The 21,853-nt window shown below is 45.1% G+C and overlaps 1 protein-coding gene across 2 annotated transcripts in view; it reads left to right on the forward strand.

Moving 5' to 3' along the window:
* Positions 1-21,853, forward strand: part of NSMCE2 (NSE2 SUMO ligase component of SMC5/6 complex) — a 184,903-nt gene that overhangs the window by 61,854 nt on the left and 101,196 nt on the right. For both annotated transcript variants that reach the window (XM_077271215.1, XM_077271216.1), the window contains exons 3-4: positions 7,356-7,462; positions 20,880-21,033. In XM_077271215.1, coding sequence (XP_077127330.1) covers positions 7,356-7,462; positions 20,880-21,033 — 261 coding nt within the window. The remainder of the gene's footprint in view (positions 1-7,355; positions 7,463-20,879; positions 21,034-21,853) is intronic.

A 21,853-nucleotide genomic window follows, 5' to 3' on the forward strand; every position in this document is an offset into this window, starting at 1 on the left:
TTTCCTTGGCTTACCCACTTTTTCAGCGCTGGTGGTAGTACTCTCAGATACTTGTCCAGGACGACCCGCTGGATTATCTCCGGTGTTGTCAGTACCTCGGGTTGCAGCCATTTCTTTATCAAGTAGATCAGGTCGAACATCTGAGACCGCGGCGGTTTATCTTGCTGATAGGTCCACTGATGTACCCTCTGTGCACGGACAGCCGTTGTCACCCCCAGCCGGGCCAGGACCTCAGCTTTCAGCCTCTCAAAATCCTGAGCGACTTCCGGGTCCAAGTCATGGTAAGCTTTTTGGGCCTCACCGGAGAGAAACGGAGCAATCAGATCGGCCCATCGTTCCTTCGGCCACTTCTCTCTCAACGCTGTCCGCTCAAACGTTGTCAGGTACGCCTCGACGTCATCTTCTGCAGTCAGCTTTTGCCAGTATCGACTCACATGGATCCTCCTGGACTCTGCTTCCGGGTTAGCCTCAGGCATGCTTACCAAGCGCTGCGCCACCTGTTGGAGAAGCTGGCGGTCTGCAGCCGTCTTGTCCACTAACTCCTTCAGCTGTGCTGCCATCAAGCGATTAGCTTCCTGCTGTACGGCAGCGGACTGTACCAGGGCTTTCACCACGTCTTCCATACTGTCACCTGTACCACGGAGTGCCCGCGTTCTCCACCACAATGTGACAAAACACTCCGGGATCGCCTTTGCTGGGGTCAAAGGTCACGTGGTTTGTGCATTAAACTCTGAGGCGTACAGCAGGATTCTGAGTAGACTGACCGTAGGTCAGATTTATTCAAGTGAAAGCAATCATCAAAACAAAACATAAACATAAATCCTAGCCTGTCCGGCACTAACTAAACAAATACGTTGCTATCTAACAACTGGGGGGGCTTCTCCCACCCAGCTAACATTACACAGTTCATGAGCTCAGCTCTCACTCACTTTTGTCTCACACAGACAGGCATTCTGTGTGCCCCAGGCTGACGCCCGAAACCCCCAGCTGGTCATCTTTTATTCCTGCAGTTATTAACCCATCAGTATCCTGCAGATACTGAGCGATCTAATTCATATAGGACAAATACCTGGGCGAGATATACCTGCCCCCGACTACCAGGCCGACATGACTCTTACAGTTTGAAAAAATATAATCTATAAATGTTTATATCATCTTGTTTCTCCCCATCGAGAAGTATAAGAATTGTTTTAAAAAATAATATTATTTCCAATATATCAAAATATTAAATTATTTTCTGCTGCATATTAATCATCAAACAGAAAAAAAATTAAAACGTGGATTTTTTTTTTTCGTATCCTTACTACATTATGTGGTAGAAATGGATGATTTAATTCAAAAAGTCCTCAGTTGTGTCGTGACCACACCGGCACATGCATTAGTCCAATATACTAAGTTTGCCGTATCCAAGACCTGTCTGTCTAATGTAAATATTAGGGGGTGACCTTGTCTCCGCTCTCCCTCTTCTGTCTTCATCCAGAATAATCCTCCTCCTGTTCAGATATCAGACAATACAATACAGTAAATGGTTTGTTAATCTGCTGATGGCGGAAAGTGCCAGTCGTCCTGGATGGCGGCCATCAGTGGCCGTAAAGCCGGGGCTCACCTTTGATGAACCTTTTCTTCTCCGCACATTATAGCAGTTCCCCACATTGCGGTTTCTTGCTCCACCAAGGACCCTTTTTTAAAGGAGTCATCTTTTTATTTCTTGCTTCAAAACTATATAATGATGATGAAGACTCTACAGAAACGGAGGTAGAAGCCAAGGTGGAGGCTTTGACCAGAAGAAGTCAGTCAAGCTTTGTGGCTTGAGGTCCGGATAGATGGGGACTCACTTGGGGTCTTTTTTTTTGCACTTGGTTGAGGAAAGTCACATTTTGGGCCAACATCCTTGGCGCCTCTTCTGATTGCACCACCCTATGCCCATTAATCAGAAGAGGAGACGGGAGAAGGTTCGTAGGGTTCTGGTCCGGCTCCTGTAGACTACTGACATGGCCACTGGATTAGGATCCTCAGCTCTACCTACCTTGACCTTTTGACTCTCCCGTGTCCTCGGCCCACCCCGGTGAACGTCCCCGGTTATTCACTTCATTGTTTATTCCCTGTCTGGCAAATAGAATGGCGTTTCACAATTCACCATCATTTTTTTTTATAACCCGATCACCATCCGGTTGCTCCGATTTTTGCTGATTCTGGCCAGTGAGTCACATCAGATACACGATTGCCTCATCGTCACCCAAAAACAAGTGAATAAAAATAACTGAAGGAAGTGTCCGAGCCTAATGAATAAAAAAGAAGCTCTTATTGCAAAACTCTCAGCTTTTTAAGGAACTTGGAAAACACCTACAATTCAGACGCCGGGAGCGAGAGATCTGATTTCATTCACAAAAGCTGAAATAAGTTTACAGGAAATATCAGTGGTAAAAAGCTGAATGTGAAGATGAGTCTTACGGAGAATACATGGAGTAGGGTCGGAGGAGGCTTCCCTTCGTGCATGCATTTCCTGCTGCTGTAGTTCCATTTCTTACAGGTAGTGGGTGCTATAAATGTTATATCAGGTGAGCTGCAGAATACCTTGTATAATGTAAGAATGCCAGAAATGCAGGCAGGGGACAGCTCTCCGAGCGCAGCTGGGGTCAGCTCTGAGAGTAGAAGGGGTCAGCTCTCCGAGCGCAGCTGGGGACAGCTCTCTGAGCGCAGAAGGGGGCAGCTCTCTGAGCGCAGCAGGGGGCAGCTCTCCGAGTGTGTCGGCTTGACCCGTACAGACTGGTATGATGCAGCGCATGGCTGTCATGGTCAGCTGACACAACAGTAAGGGTACACATACACACGGCAGATTTGTGGCGCTCGGCCATAGGCCACTCACGTGCTGCAAAACCAGCACATTTCATGGGCGCTATGGCCGCTCCGTCTCACAGATCTATTTTGGGGGGTTTTTTTGGACTGATCCCGTTTGCGCTATTGGATCCACCGTTTCCCTACCGATCCCCATTGACGTCTATTGGGATCACTCGGGGCCTTTGGGAAGAATAGCGCTGCATGCTGCCCTCTTCCTTTATTCCATGAACAAGCCTTAATGGGGTCCCTATTCTAATGTATGATTGCTGTGATTGTGACTGTCGAGACCCCCCACCATCCCAAGAACGTCCCTTTTGGAAATGCAGCATTAGTGTGTATGTGCAATGGCCACTTCTATACACAGCTGTGGAGCGGTGGTCCCACATACTCATGACCGCTATATTCACACAGGGACGTTGGGACCCCTGTGTTTGTGGTTGCTGTGGATACCAGAAGTCATACCCCCACCGATGATACCTTTATCATCTCTTCAGTGGTTGATCAGTTTATTACCTATTCGCGGGACCGACCACTGATCCTGAGAAGGGAGATCCTACGTCCCCCAATATGGCACCAGTGGTAGCACAAGCTCCCGATCGAGTCATTGTCTATGGGACTCTCCGCAATACCAGAGTGCTGCACTCCTCTAGCCTCATAGACGCTGCATGGAGTGATATTGTGCATGTGACACACCACCCCTGTTCTTGGGATCGGTGGGGGTCACAGCGATCGTACACCGGATGGGTGATAAGTCCAATTTCTGTGAGTTTTTCTTTTTTTTTTTTTTGTTGGATACATACATTTTTGCTGGATACAAAAACAATCACTCCAAGTGTGAACAGAGCCGTACGTGTGTAGTTTGTATGCCCGCGCACTGTTGGGTAGTGCAGTGCAGCAAACGTGGGGAAGGACATAAAAACACAAGCTTTCCCCTTTACTGGTCACACGCCACAAAATGGCTTCATAATATTGAGGCAATTTAAGGGAAACCACATGCTGTGTTTTGTTTTTATTTGTGGTTCCTAACTGCCCAGCACAGTGTGTATGGGACCATTTGGTAAAGCAGCAGTTTGTGCTTCAGAGCTGCTGTTCACACTGTAAGATATTGTAGCTGGAGTGAAGCAAACGCTTTTTACCTCCTAGTTACAGTCGGCTTGATCTTCTCTCCATGTCTCACATGCTCTTTCTCCCAAGCCAGAAAGATTTAGATATCCAAATTCAGGGGTCAGAGCGGCGCACTTTCACAGCTCGGCCACACCGGCGGTGCACCGTGCACACTAATTAGCATAAGGGAATGAAAAAAGCAATTCCTGCAAAGTGGCGGGAGAGATTAATACAGGAAATGTATGGTTTATATAGTGGCTGAGTCCCCTATTGGTGTATTTGCTTTCGGGGGGTGATGACTCCCTTTAATCTCGCTGTGTGTCAGTTTCACCATGGATTTGTACAAAGCAGAAATCCCTCCTTATTGCCGACCATCAGGTGTCTCCCATCTGTGTAACTTGCCAGTTGTCACGTGTAATCCTTCTCTAGTAGCAAAGATGCCAGGACAGATTACAGGAAGTGGGGCGAGGCTTTATCTGCATACAGGAAGTAGGGAACAGGAAGTAGGATGTGGCTATCTATCTAAACAGGAAGTAGGTGTGGCCATGCACAAGAAGTAGGTGTGGTTATCTATATACAGTAAGCAGGGCATGGCTTCCTTTTTTGGGGGGAAGTATGGGAGGGGTTGTGTCTCTACAGGAGGTAGGACGGATATTTGGTTTTACAGGAAGTGTGTGGTTAGGTCTTTTTCTCTCTACAGGAGTAGGGCAGGTCTTTGTCTCCACAAAGTGTGGATGGGGTTTTCTCTCTACAGGAAGTAGGTTGGATATTTGTCTCTCTACAGGAAATATGGGTGGGGTTTTTTCTATATAGGAAATTGGGTGGAAATTTGTCTCACAGGAAGTAGATCGAGGCTTTTTCTTTCTTTAGAATGTGTCGGCGTGTTTTTTCCCATACAAGAAGTAGGGTGGGGCTTTTCCTTATTATCGGATGTGTGGGCGGGATCTTTCTCTGTATGGAAAATAGGGTGGGGCTTTTCCTTTAGGATGTAGGGGCGGGGTCTTGTCTCTGTACAGGAAGTAGGGTGGGGCTTTTCCTCTCTTTAGGATGTAGGGGCGGGGTCTTGTCTCTGTACAGGAAGTAGGGTGGGGCTTTTCCTCTTTTTAGGATGTAGGGGCGGGGTCTTGTCCCTGTACAGGAAGTAGGGTGGGGCTTTTCCTTTCTTTAGGATGTATGGGCGGGGTCTTGTCTCTGTACAGGAAGTAGGGTGGGGCTTTTCCTTTCTTTAGGATGTATGGGCGGGGTCTTGTCTCTGTACAGGAAGTAGGGTGGGGCTTTTCTTCTCTTTAGGATGTATGGGCGGGGTCTTGTCTCTGTACAGGAAGTAGGGTGGGGCTTTTCCTCTCTTTCTGATGTATGGGCGGGGTCTTGTCTCTGTACAGGAAGTAGGGCAGGGCGTTTCCACGCTTTAGGATGTATGGGCGAGGTCTTGTCTCTGTACAGGAAGTAGGGTGTGGCTTTTCCTCTCTTTAGGATGTATGGGCAGGGTCTTGTCTCTGTACAGGAAGTTGGGTGGGGCTTTTACTCTCTTTAGGATGTATGGGCAGGGTCTTGTCTCTGTACAGGAAGTAGGGTGGGGCTTTTCCTCTCTTTAGGTTGTATGGGCGGGGTCTTGTCTCTGTACAGGAAGTAGGGTGGGGCTTTTCCTTTCTTTAGGATGTATGGGTGGGGTCTTGTCTCTACAGGAAGTAGAGTGGGGCTTTTCCTCTCTTTCGGATGTATGGGGGGGGTTTTGTCTCTGTACATGAAGTAGGGTGTGGCTTTTCCTTTAGGATGTATGGGCGGGGTCTTGTCTCTGTACAGGAAGTAGGGTGTGGCTTTTCCTTTAGGATGTATGGGCGTGGTCTTCTCTGTACAGGAAGTAGGGTGGGGCTTTAGGATGTATGGGCGTGGTCTTGTCTCTGTACAAGAAGTAGGGCGGGGCTTTTCCTCTCTTTAAGATGTATGGGCGTGGTCTTGTCTCTGTACAGGAAGTAAGGTGGGGCTTTTCCTCTCTTTAGGATGTATGGGCAGGGTCTTGTCTCTTTACAGGAAGTAGGGTGGGGCTTTTCCACTCTTTAGGATGTGTGGACGGGGTCTTGTCTCTGTACAGGAAGTAGGGTGGGGCTTTTCCTCTCTTTAGGATGTATGGGCGGGGTCTTGTCTCTGTACAGGAAGTAGGATGGGGCTTGTCCTCTCTTTAGGATGTATGGGCAGGGTCTTGTCTCTTTACAGGAAGTAGGGTGGGGCTTTTCCACTCTTTAGGATGTGTGGACGGGGTCTTGTCTCTGTACAGGAAGTAGGGTGGGGCTTTTCCTCTCTTTAGGATGTATGGGCGGGGTCTTGTCTCTGTACAGGAAGTAGGGTGGGGCTTGTCCTCTCTTTAGGATGTATGGGCGGGGTCTTGTCTCTACAGGAAGTAGGGTGGGGCTTTTCCTCTCTTTAGGATGTATGGGCAGGGTCTTGTCTCTGTACAGGAAGTAGGGTGGGGCTTTTCCACTCTTTAGGATGTGTGGACGGGGTCTTGTCTCTGTACAGGAAGTAGGGTGGGGCTTTTCCTCTCTTTAGGATGTATGGGCGGGGTCTTGTCTCTGTACAGGAAGTAGGGTGGGGCTTTTCTTCTCTTTAGGATGTATGGGGGGTGTTGTCTCTGTACAGGAAGTAGGGTGGGGCTTTTCCTTTCTTTAGGATGTATGGGGGGTGTTGTCTCTGTACAGGAAGTAGGGTGGGGCTTTTCTTCTCTTTAGGATGTATGGGGGGTGTTGTCTCTGTACAGGAAGTAGGGTGGGGCTTTTCCTCTCTTTAGGATGTATGGGCGGGGTCTTGTCTCTGTACAGGAAGTAGGGTGGGGCTTTTCCTCTCTTTAGGATGTATGGGCGGGGTCTTGTCTCTGTACAGGAAGTAGGATGGGGCTTGTCCTTTCTTTTGGATCTATGGGCGGGTTTTTTCTCTACAGAAAGTAGGGTGTATATTTGATTCTACAGGAAGTGTGGCCAGTTTTTATCTTTTTACAAGTGTAGGTGTGGTTTTGTCTCTTTGCTGGAAATGTTGGAGGAGTTTTGTCTCTTTACAGGAATTGGGGTGTATTATTGTCCTCTTTACTCCCTTGCAGTGAAGCCATTGGACAGTGGCATACTGGAATGTAAGGTAAAAGAAGCTCTAGCACCAATAGTGCTGGTAGAGTGCTGAAGAAGAGGATTCACTCACAGAAATAAATTGTATGGCAATCACACTACAGTGTGCACCAAAAACAGTTTTAAATTATTTTGACCAAAGAGGAGAGCAAGGCCGTGTTTTTTTTCTACAGAGCGTGGGGACGAGCATTTGTATTATTTTTACTAGTTGTATTGTTGCATCTCTCCAGTTATACAATCTAGGCGGAGGTTAGGAAGCCTGTTACGAATAAACCTGGCAACCCTTCTGTGTCTTCTCAGGTGAGGCCGCCGAGGTGGACGACATGGAGTCCGTCATGCTGGAATACGCCACGATGAACCGAGATCTGAACCAGTATATAAGTGCGGTGGAGGAGACCATGCGGAAGGTAGGAACGGGGACACATCGTGCTGGAGGTCCCGGGGTGCTGGTCCTTATCGATCAGGCATTAGTTTCCTATCCTAAGGATTTGCAATCAGTGTGTAAGGCCCAGAAACCCTTGTAAGATCAGAAATCAGGAGCCGTCTGTGCAGACTGTCTCCCATCTTCCGTCCTGTAGATCGTCAGCTCTTGTGCTCCGGGCTCCATGACATCTGCACCTCGTTACACATGAGATGCAGCCTTACATAGTCCACACACCGGGTAATAACTCGCTCCACCTTCCGCTCAGGTTTTCTAGAAAATGGCCGGAGTGTGCGCAGGTAGTCACGAGAGCCATCGCTGGCAGATGTGTGCCGTGGATCAGGAATGCCGACCGTCCTGATGTCTTCCACGGCTAACGACGGCCCCTGCCTTCACAGATACAAGTCACTATGGCCTTAGGGGGAATTATTGAAAACTCCTGGACTAGTGCGGAAGGGAACTTGTTGGGTTACAGGCCAGAATGTCCCTTTAAACACATTGTTTATTCCTTTTACTTTTTTAAAAGGGGCATTTACGCTAACGAGGGAACCCCCCATCCCCCAAAAATGTTACCGTGCATCAGTAATGAGGAAAATTGCAAAATGCCCTTTGAAAACAAGTAACATTGCAATTTACCTCTTATTAAAAATCCTCTCCCGTCTCAGCCACAGAGGGATTTTTATTTCTAGCGTTTTCTGTTCGCTGCCTAGGTTACCAGTCACTTCTGCAGTCTGTCAGAGGAGGCCGGTTTCTAGGCAACAAGCACTCATTTACAAGCTCTTTATTTTCAGAGCAGTACGAGAGCTTAGTAACAGATGGATCTCTCGCCCCGGCCCACTTCAGCGCCCCTCCGATGCTGCAGAGGCAAAGATGTTTTTGCTTGAAACATCCAAAAAAATTGCTAAAATGCAGCCACAGCCTTGCAGGCCCCTCCACCGAGCATCACTGCTCCTGAAGACCCTCATTATTGTGCCGCTCTGCAGCCCTTCAGCAACAATCTGCCTTCTGTCACAGCCAAATATTTCGCATCATGTCCAGAGCGCTTTCTGCCATTTTTCTGCCCCCGACTCCTATGGTTCTGTGCATAGATTTGTCGCTTGGCCTTATTTACTGTACGTGTTGTGGACCTATGGTTCTTGGCTGCAATTCCTCAATGAAGATGACTTCTGGCCTGACTTCTCCGAGCAACAGATAGATGTTAATGGGTCTACTGGTTGTTGCCAGTTATGAGCTGATGGTGCTGCTGGACAATTACAGATTTTGAAGGGAAGTAACTATGATGTGTCTTTCATCTGCAGCACTTAGTTCCCATGGTTGATCACTGAGTCTACGGTCCTTCATGAGGCTCATTTCTTGGTGTCATCAATGCTAAAATATATAGGCTGATGTGCATCACTCATGCAATACTGATAACACCTCTATATACAGCAGATAACACAGGATCCACCATTCACAATAGGTGATGTCACAGCTCACCTCCTCCTCCTGTACAATGACTGATAACACCTCTATATACAGTATATAACACAGGATCCACCATTCACAATAGGTGATGTCACAGCTCACCTCCTCCTGTACAATGACTGATAACACCTCTATATACAGTAGATAACACAGGATCCACCATTCACAATAGGTGATGTCACAGCTCACCTCCTCCTCCTGTACAATGACTGATAACACCTCTATATACAGTAGATAATACAGGATCCACCATTCACAATAGGTGATGTCACAGCTCACCTCCTCCTCCTGTACAATGACTGATAACACCTCTATATACAGTAGATAAACTAGAAGCTTGGGCTGATAAATGGCAAATGAGCTTTAATGGGGATAAATGTAAGGTCATGCACTTGGGTAGAAGTAATAAGATGTATAACTATGTGCTTAATTCTAAAACTCTGGGCAAAACCATCAATGAAAAAGACCTGGGTGTATGGGTGGATGACAGACTCATATTCAGTGGCCAGTGTCAGGCAGCTGCTACAAAGGCAAATAAAATAATGGGATGTATTAAAAGAGGCATAGATGCTCATGAGGAGAACATAATTTTACCTCTATACAAGTCACTAGTGCGACCACACTTAGAATACTGTGCACAGTTCTGGTCTCCGGTGTATAAGAAAGACATAGCTGAACTGGAGCGGGTGCAGAGAAGAGCGACCAAGGTTATTAGAGGACTGGGGGGTCTGCAATACCAAGATAGGTTATTACACTTGGGGCTATTTAGTTTGGAAAAACGAAGACTAAGGGGTGATCTTATTTTAATGTATAAATATATGAGGGGACAGTACAAAGACCTTTCTGATGATCTTTTTAATCATAGACCTGAGACAGGGACAAGGGGGCATCCTCTACGTCTGGAGGAAAGAAGGTTTAAGCATAATAACAGACGCGGGTTCTTTACTGTAAGAGCAGTGAGACTATGGAACTCTCTGCCGTATGATGTTGTAATGAGTGATTCATTACTTAAATTTAAGAGGGGACTGGATACCTTTCTGGAAAAGTATAATGTTACAGGGTATATACACTAGATTCCTTGATAAGGCGTTGATCCAGGGAACTAGTCTGATTGCCGTATGTGGAGTCGGGAAGGAATTTTTTTCCCCATGGTGGAGTTACTCCTTGCCACATGGGTTTTTTTTGCCTTCCTCTGGATCAACATGTTAGGGCATGTTAGGTTAGGCTATGGGTTGAACTAGATGGACTTAAAGTCTTCCTTCAACCTCAATAACTATGTAACTATGTAACTATGTAACTATGATAACACAGGATCCACCATTCACAATAGATGATATCACACCTCCTCCTTCTCCTCCTGTACAATGTCTGATAACACCTCTATATACAATAGATAACACAGAATCCGCCATTCACAATAGGTGATGTCACAGCTCACCTCCTCCTCCTGTACAATGACTGATAACACCTCTATATACAGTAGATAACACAGGATCCACCATACACAATAGGTGATGTCACAGCTCACCTCCTCCTCCTGTACAATGACTGATAACACCTCTATATGCAGTAGATAACACAGGATCCACCATACACAATAGGTGATGTCACAGCTCACCTCCTCCTCCTGTACAATGACTGATAACACCTCTATATACAGTAGATAACACAGGATCCACCATACACAATAGGTGATGTCACAGCTCACCTCCTCCTCCTGTACAATGACTGATAACTCCTCTATATGCAGTAGATAACACAGGATCCACCATTCACAATAGGTGATGTCACAGCTCACCTCCTCCTACTGTACAATGACTGATAACACCTCTATATACAGTAGATAACACAGGATCCACCATTCACAATAGGTGATGTCACAGCTCACCTCCTCCTGTACAATGACTGATAACACCTCTATACAGGTTATGTCACAGCTCGCCTCCTTCCCCCTCCCAGCACAGATTATACACACATCACTATCCCATAGAAGTCAATGTAGATATCCATCTCTTTGTTATCTATGATCTGAGTGGCCTCTGTTAACAGCCGTTCTGACAAGATCATGTACAGAAAACAGAACAAGAAAAACCTGCAGCATATTAGAAAATAAAAACAGAAAAACAGGTTACAAAAAAATAAGTACTATTTTGTCTTGAAATAATTGTATAGGCAGAATGATCAGATCAGTTGAATTCTTAAAGAATTTACAAGTATTACAAAACAAAAGTAAAAAAATAGATCTTCTTGTGGACTATTTTGAAGCAGTAAAATATATGTTGCACAACCTGAATGATTATTAAAAAAAAAAACTTAGAAGAAAAAATACTGCATAATCCTAATGAGAATGTAGTGTATGGATGCGGGGGTTTCCTCACTTGTTACTGGTGGTAATGGACTGATAATGAACTTCCCTTTATCTCGTCACTCTCGATCAGCAGTGGGGTTGCGCCATTGTCACAATGCCTCGGTATATGTATGCCATAGAGTCATGGTGACGAGTGATAACAAGTCCTCCCTCGGATGGATGGTTTGGGCATGTTAATGTGTACAGTACCCGGCCCTTCCTAGCCTCACCTGGTGCTATCCTCGATGAGGTCAGTCCGGAGGAGCTGTGCCAGGCTGTACATTTATTACATGTCCATCTTATTGACGTGCAGAGAGTACTTATATGTTTTATATACTTTGTAGCTGTCATGAAAAATGAACAAGTCATCTAGTTGCCAGGTGGATTTTTTCTGTTGTGCTTGGTGGAGTGAAGTTTATGACGTTCCTCCTAGATAGCGCCCATGATCCTTTTACTATATTCATTATATGGCCAACAACTATAACATTAAGGGTATGTTCACAACTTAGTGTTGTCTCCAACTCGTGCACTAATTCGCACCTGCAGATATGTATGGCTTTTAGGATCTCCAAAACGGCATGTCTATTGAGGTGTTCCTTGTACACGGCAGGTCTTGTGGGGTGTTCCTTGTACACGGCAGGTCTTGTGGGGTGTTCCTTGTACACGGCAGGTCTTGTGGGGTGTTCTTTGTACACGGCAGGTCTTGTGGGGTGTTCCTTGTACAAGGGAGGTCTTGTGGGTGTTCCTTGTACACGGCAGGTCTTGTGGGGTGTTTCTTGTACACAGCAGGTCTTGTAGGGTGTTCCTTGTACACGGCAGGTCTTGTGGGGTGTTCTTTGTACACGGCAGGTCTTGTGGGGTGTTCTTTGTACACGGCAGGTCTTGTGGGGTGTTCTTTGTACACGGCAGGTCTTGTGGGTGTTCCTTGTACACGGCAGGTCTTGTGGGGTGTTCCTTGTACACGGCAGGTCTTGTGGGGTGTTCTTTGTACACAGCAGGTCTTGTGGGGTGTTCTTTGTACACGGCAGGTTTTGTGAGGTGTTTGTTATGCATGGCAGGTCTGGGGGGGTGTCCCTTGTATATGGCAGTTCTTGTAGAGTGTTTCTTGTACACAGCAGGTCTTGTGGGGGTTCCTTGTGTAGGAGACATGATGTTGGGGTTCCTTGTACACGGCAGGTCTTGTGTGGTGTTCTTTGTACACGGCAAGTCTTGTGGTGTGTTTCTTGTATACAGCAGGTCTTGCCAGGTCCCTGAATAGGATGGGTGCTCAATGGCCGTCAGATGCTACATCAGTAGCACCTCTCATCTCCCGATGGTGAATTCAGAGTCACCATATATCAGCTTAGTAGCCCAGTTAATATCACCTGCAGCCGATACATCTTCATAACCACACAGCGTGACCATTTAGGACCTCACATAACTAATAAACTGATAAAAAAGATCTTTAACAAACTGAAAAATGAGGGTGATGAAATAGGTTATTATATAATGTATTTTCCATATTTCAAAAAGGGAAAAGTAAAATGAGTAATCGTGACCCGGACGTCCCTCCAGGCTTGACGGTTTGTCTGTTGGGTTATCTCGCCCCCGGCGCTCGGTGAGGATGTGGTGCGATACAGACATGTGAATGTACAGACATGAATAATCTGACGTCCTCATCTCACTGAGGGGAAGTACTAGGGATACGCTACGAAAACCTCGTCTTTCCTGATAGGTTCTCTTGATCTGTTTCAAAGCTGATAAGAAAAATTCTAAAATCCACCCCACCCCACCTCGAGTCTACTACTCCTCTGCTAGTAGTAATGTTAAGACGAGTCTGCGCTCTACGTATCGTGTGGGAAACCAATATCAATCAATGATATCGATATTCTCCACATTCTGCATTGATCATCCCAGCATATACACGTGACGGTGCATGGAAAATGTTGAAAAGACAAGACCGTTACTTATTTGCCCCTTTTTGGAACCACTCTTATGTTTGGCTCAAAAATGGCAAGAAAATCTGCATTTTGGATCCCCGATAGTTACAGCTGCAAATCCCACCACGATCACAGGTCTCCTGACGTGAGGCGAGTGCATCATAGGCATAGACGAGGTTCTTGGCTACAGTCAGGAGAGTAGCGATCAGACTGAGAAGTGCAGCCATAACACAGACTGAAAAGTACAGGCACCATATGGTTGTGTGAATTAGACCTTATAGTCGACAAGAGCAAAATTACTACTTGGCTGCCCAATTTTTGGGATTCCTTCAGCCTAACATTAGGTTTCCATTAGATGTACTTTGTGATTGCATCCCACAGGATGTTGTTCACCTGTATCAAATGAATTAATTTACAGTAAGTTCTTGAAGTTGAGTGTTGAAAACAATAAATGGAAAAGCGTGAGGGTGTTGACAACTCTGTGAAGGTCAAATTATGATGGCTAAACAACTGTGCTATAGCATATCTTTTACGAAGGGTCTTGTGGGGTGTTCACAGTATCTGGCAGGTCTTCTGGGGTGTTCCCTGAATATGTTAGGTGTTGTGGAGTGTTCCCAGTATACTCCAGGTCTTGTGGTGTCTTCTTGGTAAACAGCATGTCTTGTGAGGTGTTTTTGGTATACGGGGAGTCTTGTGGGTTGCTTCCAGTATGTAGCTGGTCTTCTGAGGTGTGCCCTGAATACGCTAGGTTTTGTGGGGTACTCCTCGTATATGGCAGGTCTTGTGGACAGTTTTTGGCATATGGTAGGTCTTGTGTGGTGTTCTTCAGTTATACAGTGGTGTTTGGAGTACATGCCAAGTCTCGTGAGGTGTTCGCAGTAGAAGTCAGGTCTTGTGAAGGGTTCCCATTATGCAATGCAATTTTTAATGCCTACCAAAATAGTCAAAGGAAGCTTAACCAGTGCCGACATGGGCGCCCAGGACTCATTGATATGCCACAGGAGCAAAGACTAGCCCAATTGGTGCAGTCCTGCAGAAGAGCTACTGTAGTGCAAATTTCTGAAAAAGTTCCTGCTGGCCATGCTGTATGTCGGTCAGAGTGGCCATGCTGACCCCTGTCCACTGCCCAAAGTGTTAACGATGGGGGTGGGAGCAGCAGAACTAGACCGTGAAGCATTGGAGAAGATGAGCTGGTGTGATGGACAATGCTTTTTTTCTATGTGGATGGCTTGGCTGGGTGTGCGTCACTTACCTAGGGAAACAATGATACTAGGATGCTGATGGGAAGAATACAAGCTGACTGAGACAGTGGATGAGGCAAACCCATGCTGGGAAAGCTTGAGTCCTGGATGTGAATGTGACGCGTACAGACCAAGTAGCGGTATTCCCTAAACTGATCAGAAATGGTGGAGGAACATGACCCCGAGATCAAGCTGATGACTTGTTTCCAAATTACCCAGAACTCAGTTTGGTCAATAACCTGTGGGAAGGTCTGGAAAAACAAATCCAATCCAAGAAGGCCATACCGAGCAATTTACAGGACTTAACGGTTTTGCTGCTAACATTTTGGTGCCTCTCGTGGAGTCAAGGTCTTGATGGGTCAGAGCTGTTTTAGAGGCACAACAGGGCTTTTAGAGGCTGATTAATAAAATGTTATTTGCGAGGTTAGACCAGGTGTTGTGCCACCTTGCCCTCTCAGTGAACTAAGCCGTCATGTTTTTATGCAAATTTATGGCAGACACTTGGGTATAAAGGACCCGGAGCCTCGGCATGGCGCTGACTGTGCAGCTGTGACATTATTAGTCACGGTGCCGTGTTTGTTTCAGGAAACCTGGGGCTTTCGGTTGCACATTTCTCTCCATCATCTGCAGTCAGTTCTGAATGTCCATAACGATCTGTTCAAATTCACGAGAAAAAAAACGTTCTCATCGCCTGACTGGCAGGGAAACAGGAAACGTTTGCTTCCTCTTCAGGGCGATCATCTAAGCGGGACCTCTTTTGTGTTATCGTCATACCGCAGTGGGGGCAAACACATAGGTCGCTCAGGACATCAACAGTCCGAGCCAGCGGTTATTTCTGGCTGCATGGGAAGACGCGGAACATTATTTGTCCGCGTTATTTCCATACAAAAGAGTTCAGAAGCCGAATTCTTAGAACTTCCAAGGAAGGCTTCCTCTCCGCAAGACACAGATCTGTAGGGAAAGTCGTGCCGAGTAAACATCAGGAAGGGTGGGAATGTGCTCGCATGTGCACTATTCCAAGCATTTAAGTAAATTCTCTACATAACTCCTCCTGCCTGTTGTGCTGGTGAGAAGCAGATCCCTCTGCTGCCCCGTACAAGAGTCCTTCATTAAGCCCTGGTTTCTTCGTAAATGAGCATCGTAGGCAGGGTCTTCTGATTAGGAACCATCTCGATGACCCAGAGTTGGATAGTACAAGGCGCAGGCCTTTTGTCCAGCGGTCGTAGATTACTGACCTGGCCGATGGACCACCGTCCTGCAAATCGGTTCCCTCATCTCTACCTTTCACCTAATGTGTATTAGAATTTCTTGACTCTACCCTCATGACATGTTGGGAGACAGAAGGATCGGACATGTTGGTTTTCAACAAGCCTGATTCTTTTTTTTTTTTTCAAGACAGATAAGCCGTCATCAGAAGTATCGGACTGTGGATTGCTTGTACATTTGTGTAGTGGTTTGACCGGAATATCTTGGCCAAATAAGCTTTCAGCCATAACGTGCATGACCACCATTAGTCTTTGTAGGAGCTGTATGCAGAAAACTGCAGGAGAGTTTTACCTATCACTTTTCATTTTGATGTATTGCACATATATCGACCCTTTGGCAATGTGTGTTTGTACGAAGCACGTGCCATACAGCGTGCGTGTTGTACAGCGTGTTGTACAGCTGGCACCCAAGATCCAGCTCAAGGCCCCCTCAAGGTCTAAAACAATACATTTGTATAATAAAAAAACATATATTTTTTAAATTAAAGAGAAAAAAAGCTTATTTGGTATTTCTGCATTCATAAAAGTTTGTTGTAGCAAAATATATAAAATTATTTCAAAGAATGCCAAAATAGCCTTTCTTTCAATAGCCTCACCTCCAACAAAAAGCGCAATAAAAATGATCAAAAACCTTGTTGTTATTCTAAAATGCCAGTAATAAGAACTACAGCCTGGCACACAAAAAAATCAAGCCAAAATACAGCTGTATCAACGGAAAAATAAGTTATGGGTCTAGGAAAATGGTGACACAAAACTATTTTATATTGTTTTTTCCTGAAGTTCAGAACTTTTTTTCAGCCGATAAAATACTAAAAAAAAAAAAAGAACATGACTCAAGTTTGGCATCGCCAAAATCGTACTGATATGGAGTAATGTAACTGAGCTTCTGCTGCCGCCGGTCTTTACTGACAGTCCGCAGCCGTGACATCACTGCACATGTTCTCTGCAGCCGGTCCCTGGGCTCAGTTGTCCTACCTGTGTATATGGTAAAACTACACTGAACTCCGTGATCAGCTGCAACAGTGATGTCGGTGTTATCGTGATCAGCAAAAAAAAATTTGTTAAAAAAATATATTTTTTTTTTTTTCCTGTTCGGAACTGTTTTTGCAACCTTTTGACGCCAGTTTTTACTTGTTTATCAAAATGGTGTAAAAATTGCTCCAAAATACTGGCATACTCCAAAATACACCAGGGGGACTTGGATTGGAATAGCTCCAAATTTTGTGACTTCAAAAATTATTAGATTTGGGTTATAGAATAATTAATTTTTTTCAATAAAACTATTGAAAGTGAAGCTTAACATTTGCCAAACTGGAGACAAGTTTAATGCTAGTTTGAGTTCGGTGTGAATTGCAGCTTATTACTTGCAGTATTTTTCCATTTGCAGGGAAATCTAATGGCTTGACAGATATGTGGGAATCGGCTCTCTGCACATTTCATGTCTCGCCGGTTTCTCCCCCGGTGTTGGGTTACTCGCTGTTCCCTGTAACCTTTTAGTGTTTGTACTGCTTTTTCTTAGAAGTGGAATGCCAAGCTTTCCGTGTATTCCTTTCTGCCTGCTAGGACTTTGTTATGTCATTGCTTCTATTTTTTTCCCATAATTACATCACAGAAATATCTAATTTGAATTACAGTACGGTACGTATTACTTGCTGCATAACGAGATTCTCTGAGGTTGTCTCACGTAACGACTCTTGGCCATATGCAGGATTATGGCTTTGTTGCTCAGCTTTGTTCAGTACTGGTAAAGCCATCTGGCAGCAGATAACATTTTGGGCAGACATGTCCCCTCCTTGGGTACTGTCTGGCCCCTTGGCGATATTCTGGTAGGCCTAACGTGGGGTATATAATTGGGTCTTTCCCTGGACACCTTGGAGAAACCCATCAGATGATTAACCGTCATCTTTGGAGACTCCATCAATACCATCGCCAATCCTGCTTTGCTTTTTGGAACCACTTAAACATGATTCCACAAACCTGCAGGCAGCTGTTTTGGGTGGAATTTTTCCACCGGAGTTTTTGTATATTGGAAGGATCTTCTGTCATAATGTTTGAGGAGCGCATAGGATTCTACCAGAATCATTGGAGAAAAGATGATTCCAAAGTAGCAGTGAATCCATCATCCGGATCTAGGAAGAGCTACGTGATGCTTGTTTTATCTCGTAATGACTGTATGTCACAGTATAGGTATCTAATATAAGTAAAAGGGGGCCACATAGGGCAGAAAACTGGGTGATGGTTAATTAGGGAAATTAATGGTAGGTAATAAATGTCCATTTCCTGGTGATACCCACCCATCATTACAATAAGAGTCTGAGCTCCAACTTAGTGCATGACCACAGTGAGAACGTGTGATCAAAGTCTATGGGGCTGATTGAGATGGCCAAGTACATCACTCTTCCATTTCTATAAGTCCCACAGGAAACTTTGAGGAAAGTAAGTGTCACGATCCTACCAGGAGGTCAGTCAGCGGACGGCACTACAAACACACAACGGGATAGAAATGTGGAGAGGAAGGCCTAACTGATAGGGAATGATGGACAGGACACCTCCTGAGCCTGTCACTGCACTCCCCTAATGCCCTAAGCGGATCCTTCCCCCCACCGTCGTCAGGATCCTTGTCCTTCGCTTTCACCTCGCACTGCCCTGGCTAGTGCACTGGCCGGCAAGGGCGCTAGCCTCACCACTGCGGATGGTACAAATGGGGTGGTGACAAGCACGAGACAGACAAGGTAAAAAAAAATGGATCATAACAGTAAGTGTCCATAATCTGTTCCCACATACAGTAACCCACAGCAGAAGCTAATGTTATAGTCCAGTCACTGACCGGTTGGGATGCCGGGTGTTGGACCGTCACCAATTTGGTGATCAATATTTTAACCCTGGAAAAGGCTGAGTAATTCTAATGAACATGATAGAGGAGGTGGGTTTTCTTCTCGAGTTGCCTTTCCATGAGATACTATGGCGGACCCCATCCATTGAGACCATGGATGGCCATCTATTTGTGCAGCCTCTGCAGTTGGGTGCAGTTGCTTTATATTACAGCATACCTTGGCGGGCAGCAGCTGTCATGCTCTCTGAAAAGCATTGGGAACCATATATAGCCTTATAAAGTGAGGGCGTAAAGAAAGACAAAGTGTTTCCCGGCGTCGCCTATATCTCCCCCCATGAATTTCGTGTCTTTGATCGTTACAGTACACCCAGCGCCAGAAGGTAGAAAGCCTAATTCTACAGATTTCAGCTTTTCCCTTTTTTTCCCTTGCATGTGATTTAATTTTCTCCACTTGTCATAAAATAATTTAGTTTTTCCAAGCGTGATAAATTAACGCCGGCAATTATAAGTTGTAATGAGCGAGCCAATTAGCTCTCCTGTCCGCGAACTGGTAATGGAATTGAATTGCTCTTTGTCGGGGACAAAGTCACGAGCAGCGCGCATCCTGGCGCCTCTGGCTCTCTCCATGCAATCCCTGCAGCTTCTGGTTGTTTATTAATTGGACCCGACATTTTCTTCCTTCCTCTGTAAAGATAAAAGGAAGTGGCTTCCACATGCCGGACCCGGTGTGCTTTTCTCTGGCCGTCGAGTTCTGCTATGTCGGAAACAAGATTATGTTGTTCTTATGATCTCACATAGACCAGACCCAGAGAACAAAAGGTGTGGCTGTGAAAATAAAGTAGTATTTTTCTTTTCTATTTTTTTCTTTTTCTTCAGTACTGTATGTTATTGGGGCCTTAATGTTCCCCCTTTTTTTTTTTTTTTTTTTTTTTTTTTTTTTTTTTAAATATGTGGACCAAAAATGCTATAAATTTGGCCCAACCATTGGGAGTTGCTTAGATGTTTCTCCAGTTTTTTGTACATGATCACAGATGCCGCCCATCTTTCCTAAATATGGCACATATGACTCTAACTCTAATGTACTTTTATTTATTGTTAATGTACCTTTACATGTCAGAAAAAGGTATTAATGTACCTCTTCTTGCCTGAAAAAGGGATCAATTTACATAAATACCCCCCAGAATCTATAGTGCCCTCCTTTATTATGAAGAAATATAGTATAGATATATTTGTGTATAATGTACCTTTACATGTGTCAGAAAAAGGTATAAAAGGTATTAATGTACCTGTTCTTGCCTGAAAAAGGGATCAATTTACATAAAATACCCCCCAGAATCTATAGTGCCCTCCTTTATTATGAAGAAATATAGTATAGATATATTTGTGTATAATGTACCTTTTAATGTGTCAGAAAAAGGTATAAAAGGTATTAATGTACCTGTTCTTGCCTGAAAAAGGGATCAATTTACATAAAATACCCCACAGAAACTATAGTGTCCTCCTTTATTATGAAGAAATATAGTATTGATACATTTGTGTGTATCTGTTCTCCTCTAGCATTCCCGCCGCCGAGTCAGCTACACTACTTCTCTAATATGAAAACACATTGTGCTATTCCATGCTATGATCTGAGGTCTGGGGGTTTATTGCGATCTAAAACGAACATGTCATAATTGATTATATGTGAACATGGGCTTTGCGGTAGCAGCTAAACTGGAACACGTCATGTCTGCATGTGCCAAAGCACACAGACAATAGCAGAGGCCGTGCCACATCCACCATAGAGGATTGTGTAATGAGATAACCCCAGATGCTGAGCGTTACCATCACACGGTCAGGACTTCAGGACGCAGGTGTGAAACAGATTAGATAGATCAATAATGAGATATATACGAGAGGTGATGGATATTAAAGGGGTTGTCCAGTGATCACCTATCCACAGGATGGTGGTTAGTGGTGGTCTGACCGCTGTTTATAACTGTCGATAGATCGAAATGAAAACGATAAATATCTTATTAGGGATGAGAAAATACATTTGCAGGTCAGATCAGTATTCTGTGGGTGCTGGACGGGGATCCCCGAGAACCGCCTCCTACTGACAGCATCCGCGGCCCCTCTGATTAGCCGGCCTGGTGTATCGTCACTATTGCCATGTGACGCACATCGGAGAATACGCGAGGTCGGTTCTCCAGTACTAAATCGTTTCACTCATCTCTATTGGCTCCTGATGTTAGATAACATGAGGTGTAACCCCATCATCATTTATCATCACCATTATTAGAGTGGGTTTTTTGTATCACACCTGTTTTATCCAATTACTTTCCTGCTCTGCAGGTCCGGAGACACCCCCCCGAGGAGATCCCAGATTTAAGGCAGCTCGTACAAGCAACCTACGAAGACCAACAGCGAAAGAATACGGATGAAGATTTGAAGAAAAATGATAAATTCCTCCAGTTTGAAGAACAACTCCGAGACCTTAAGAAGCAATGTAAGAAAGATAGATTTTTCTTTTTATGTATATATTCATGTAGCTCGGTTTTCACGCTTGACTTGGTCTTGGGCATCCTTTCTTTGGTGAGGAATATAAATGAATTGATCCATTTTTGTATACCGTTGAGGCAATTCAAAAAATCCTGCTTCTGTTTAGTGGACACAGCTCCCATGCAGAACTGTGAGTTTCCATGGGTACAGACTACAAACAAGCCTGTGTAGTCTGATCCTGCGTCATGTAAAAGATCCCTGCGCTCTCTCCTGCGGAGGTTTATGAACCAGGCCTGCCAGCTACAATATGGTGGTGATCATTTCATTTTTCGCATGTAAGCCCTCAGCCGTGAATTTAACTTCGATAAACTCTTCAATGGGGCGAGGGATCGGCTTCTACGGGAAAACCTAATGGCTTTGCATATTACTATGAGGTTACTGGGGCGGCGTAACACTTTAGAAACCTTTTGATATGTCGGAGAAGTGAAATGTTGCTGGAAAATGTCTCTTTTGCTGGATCTATTTATTTTGTTGAATGGAGAACTGAACAGGGCAGTAGGGTGAAGGCAAGCGGAAACGTGTGCCGTGATTCCAGTGTCCGGTAATACAATTACTTACCCCTTGAATCACCTGCTGCTCCTGTCCTTCCAGGCTTTATCAGTGATGACATCCCATACATCAGTTACCTGACCGCTGCAGCCAATCACTGTTTTAAGTGGATACATACCTTGCATAGAACCAGGGCTGTGGAGTTGGTAACCAAAACCTCCGACTCCGACTCCTCAATTTCCATGACACCGACTCCCTCATACCAGGGCTGTGGTGTC

Source organism: Ranitomeya variabilis, chromosome 6 (assembly GCF_051348905.1).
Source record: "Ranitomeya variabilis isolate aRanVar5 chromosome 6, aRanVar5.hap1, whole genome shotgun sequence".
Classification (NCBI taxonomy): Eukaryota; Metazoa; Chordata; class Amphibia; order Anura; family Dendrobatidae; genus Ranitomeya; species Ranitomeya variabilis.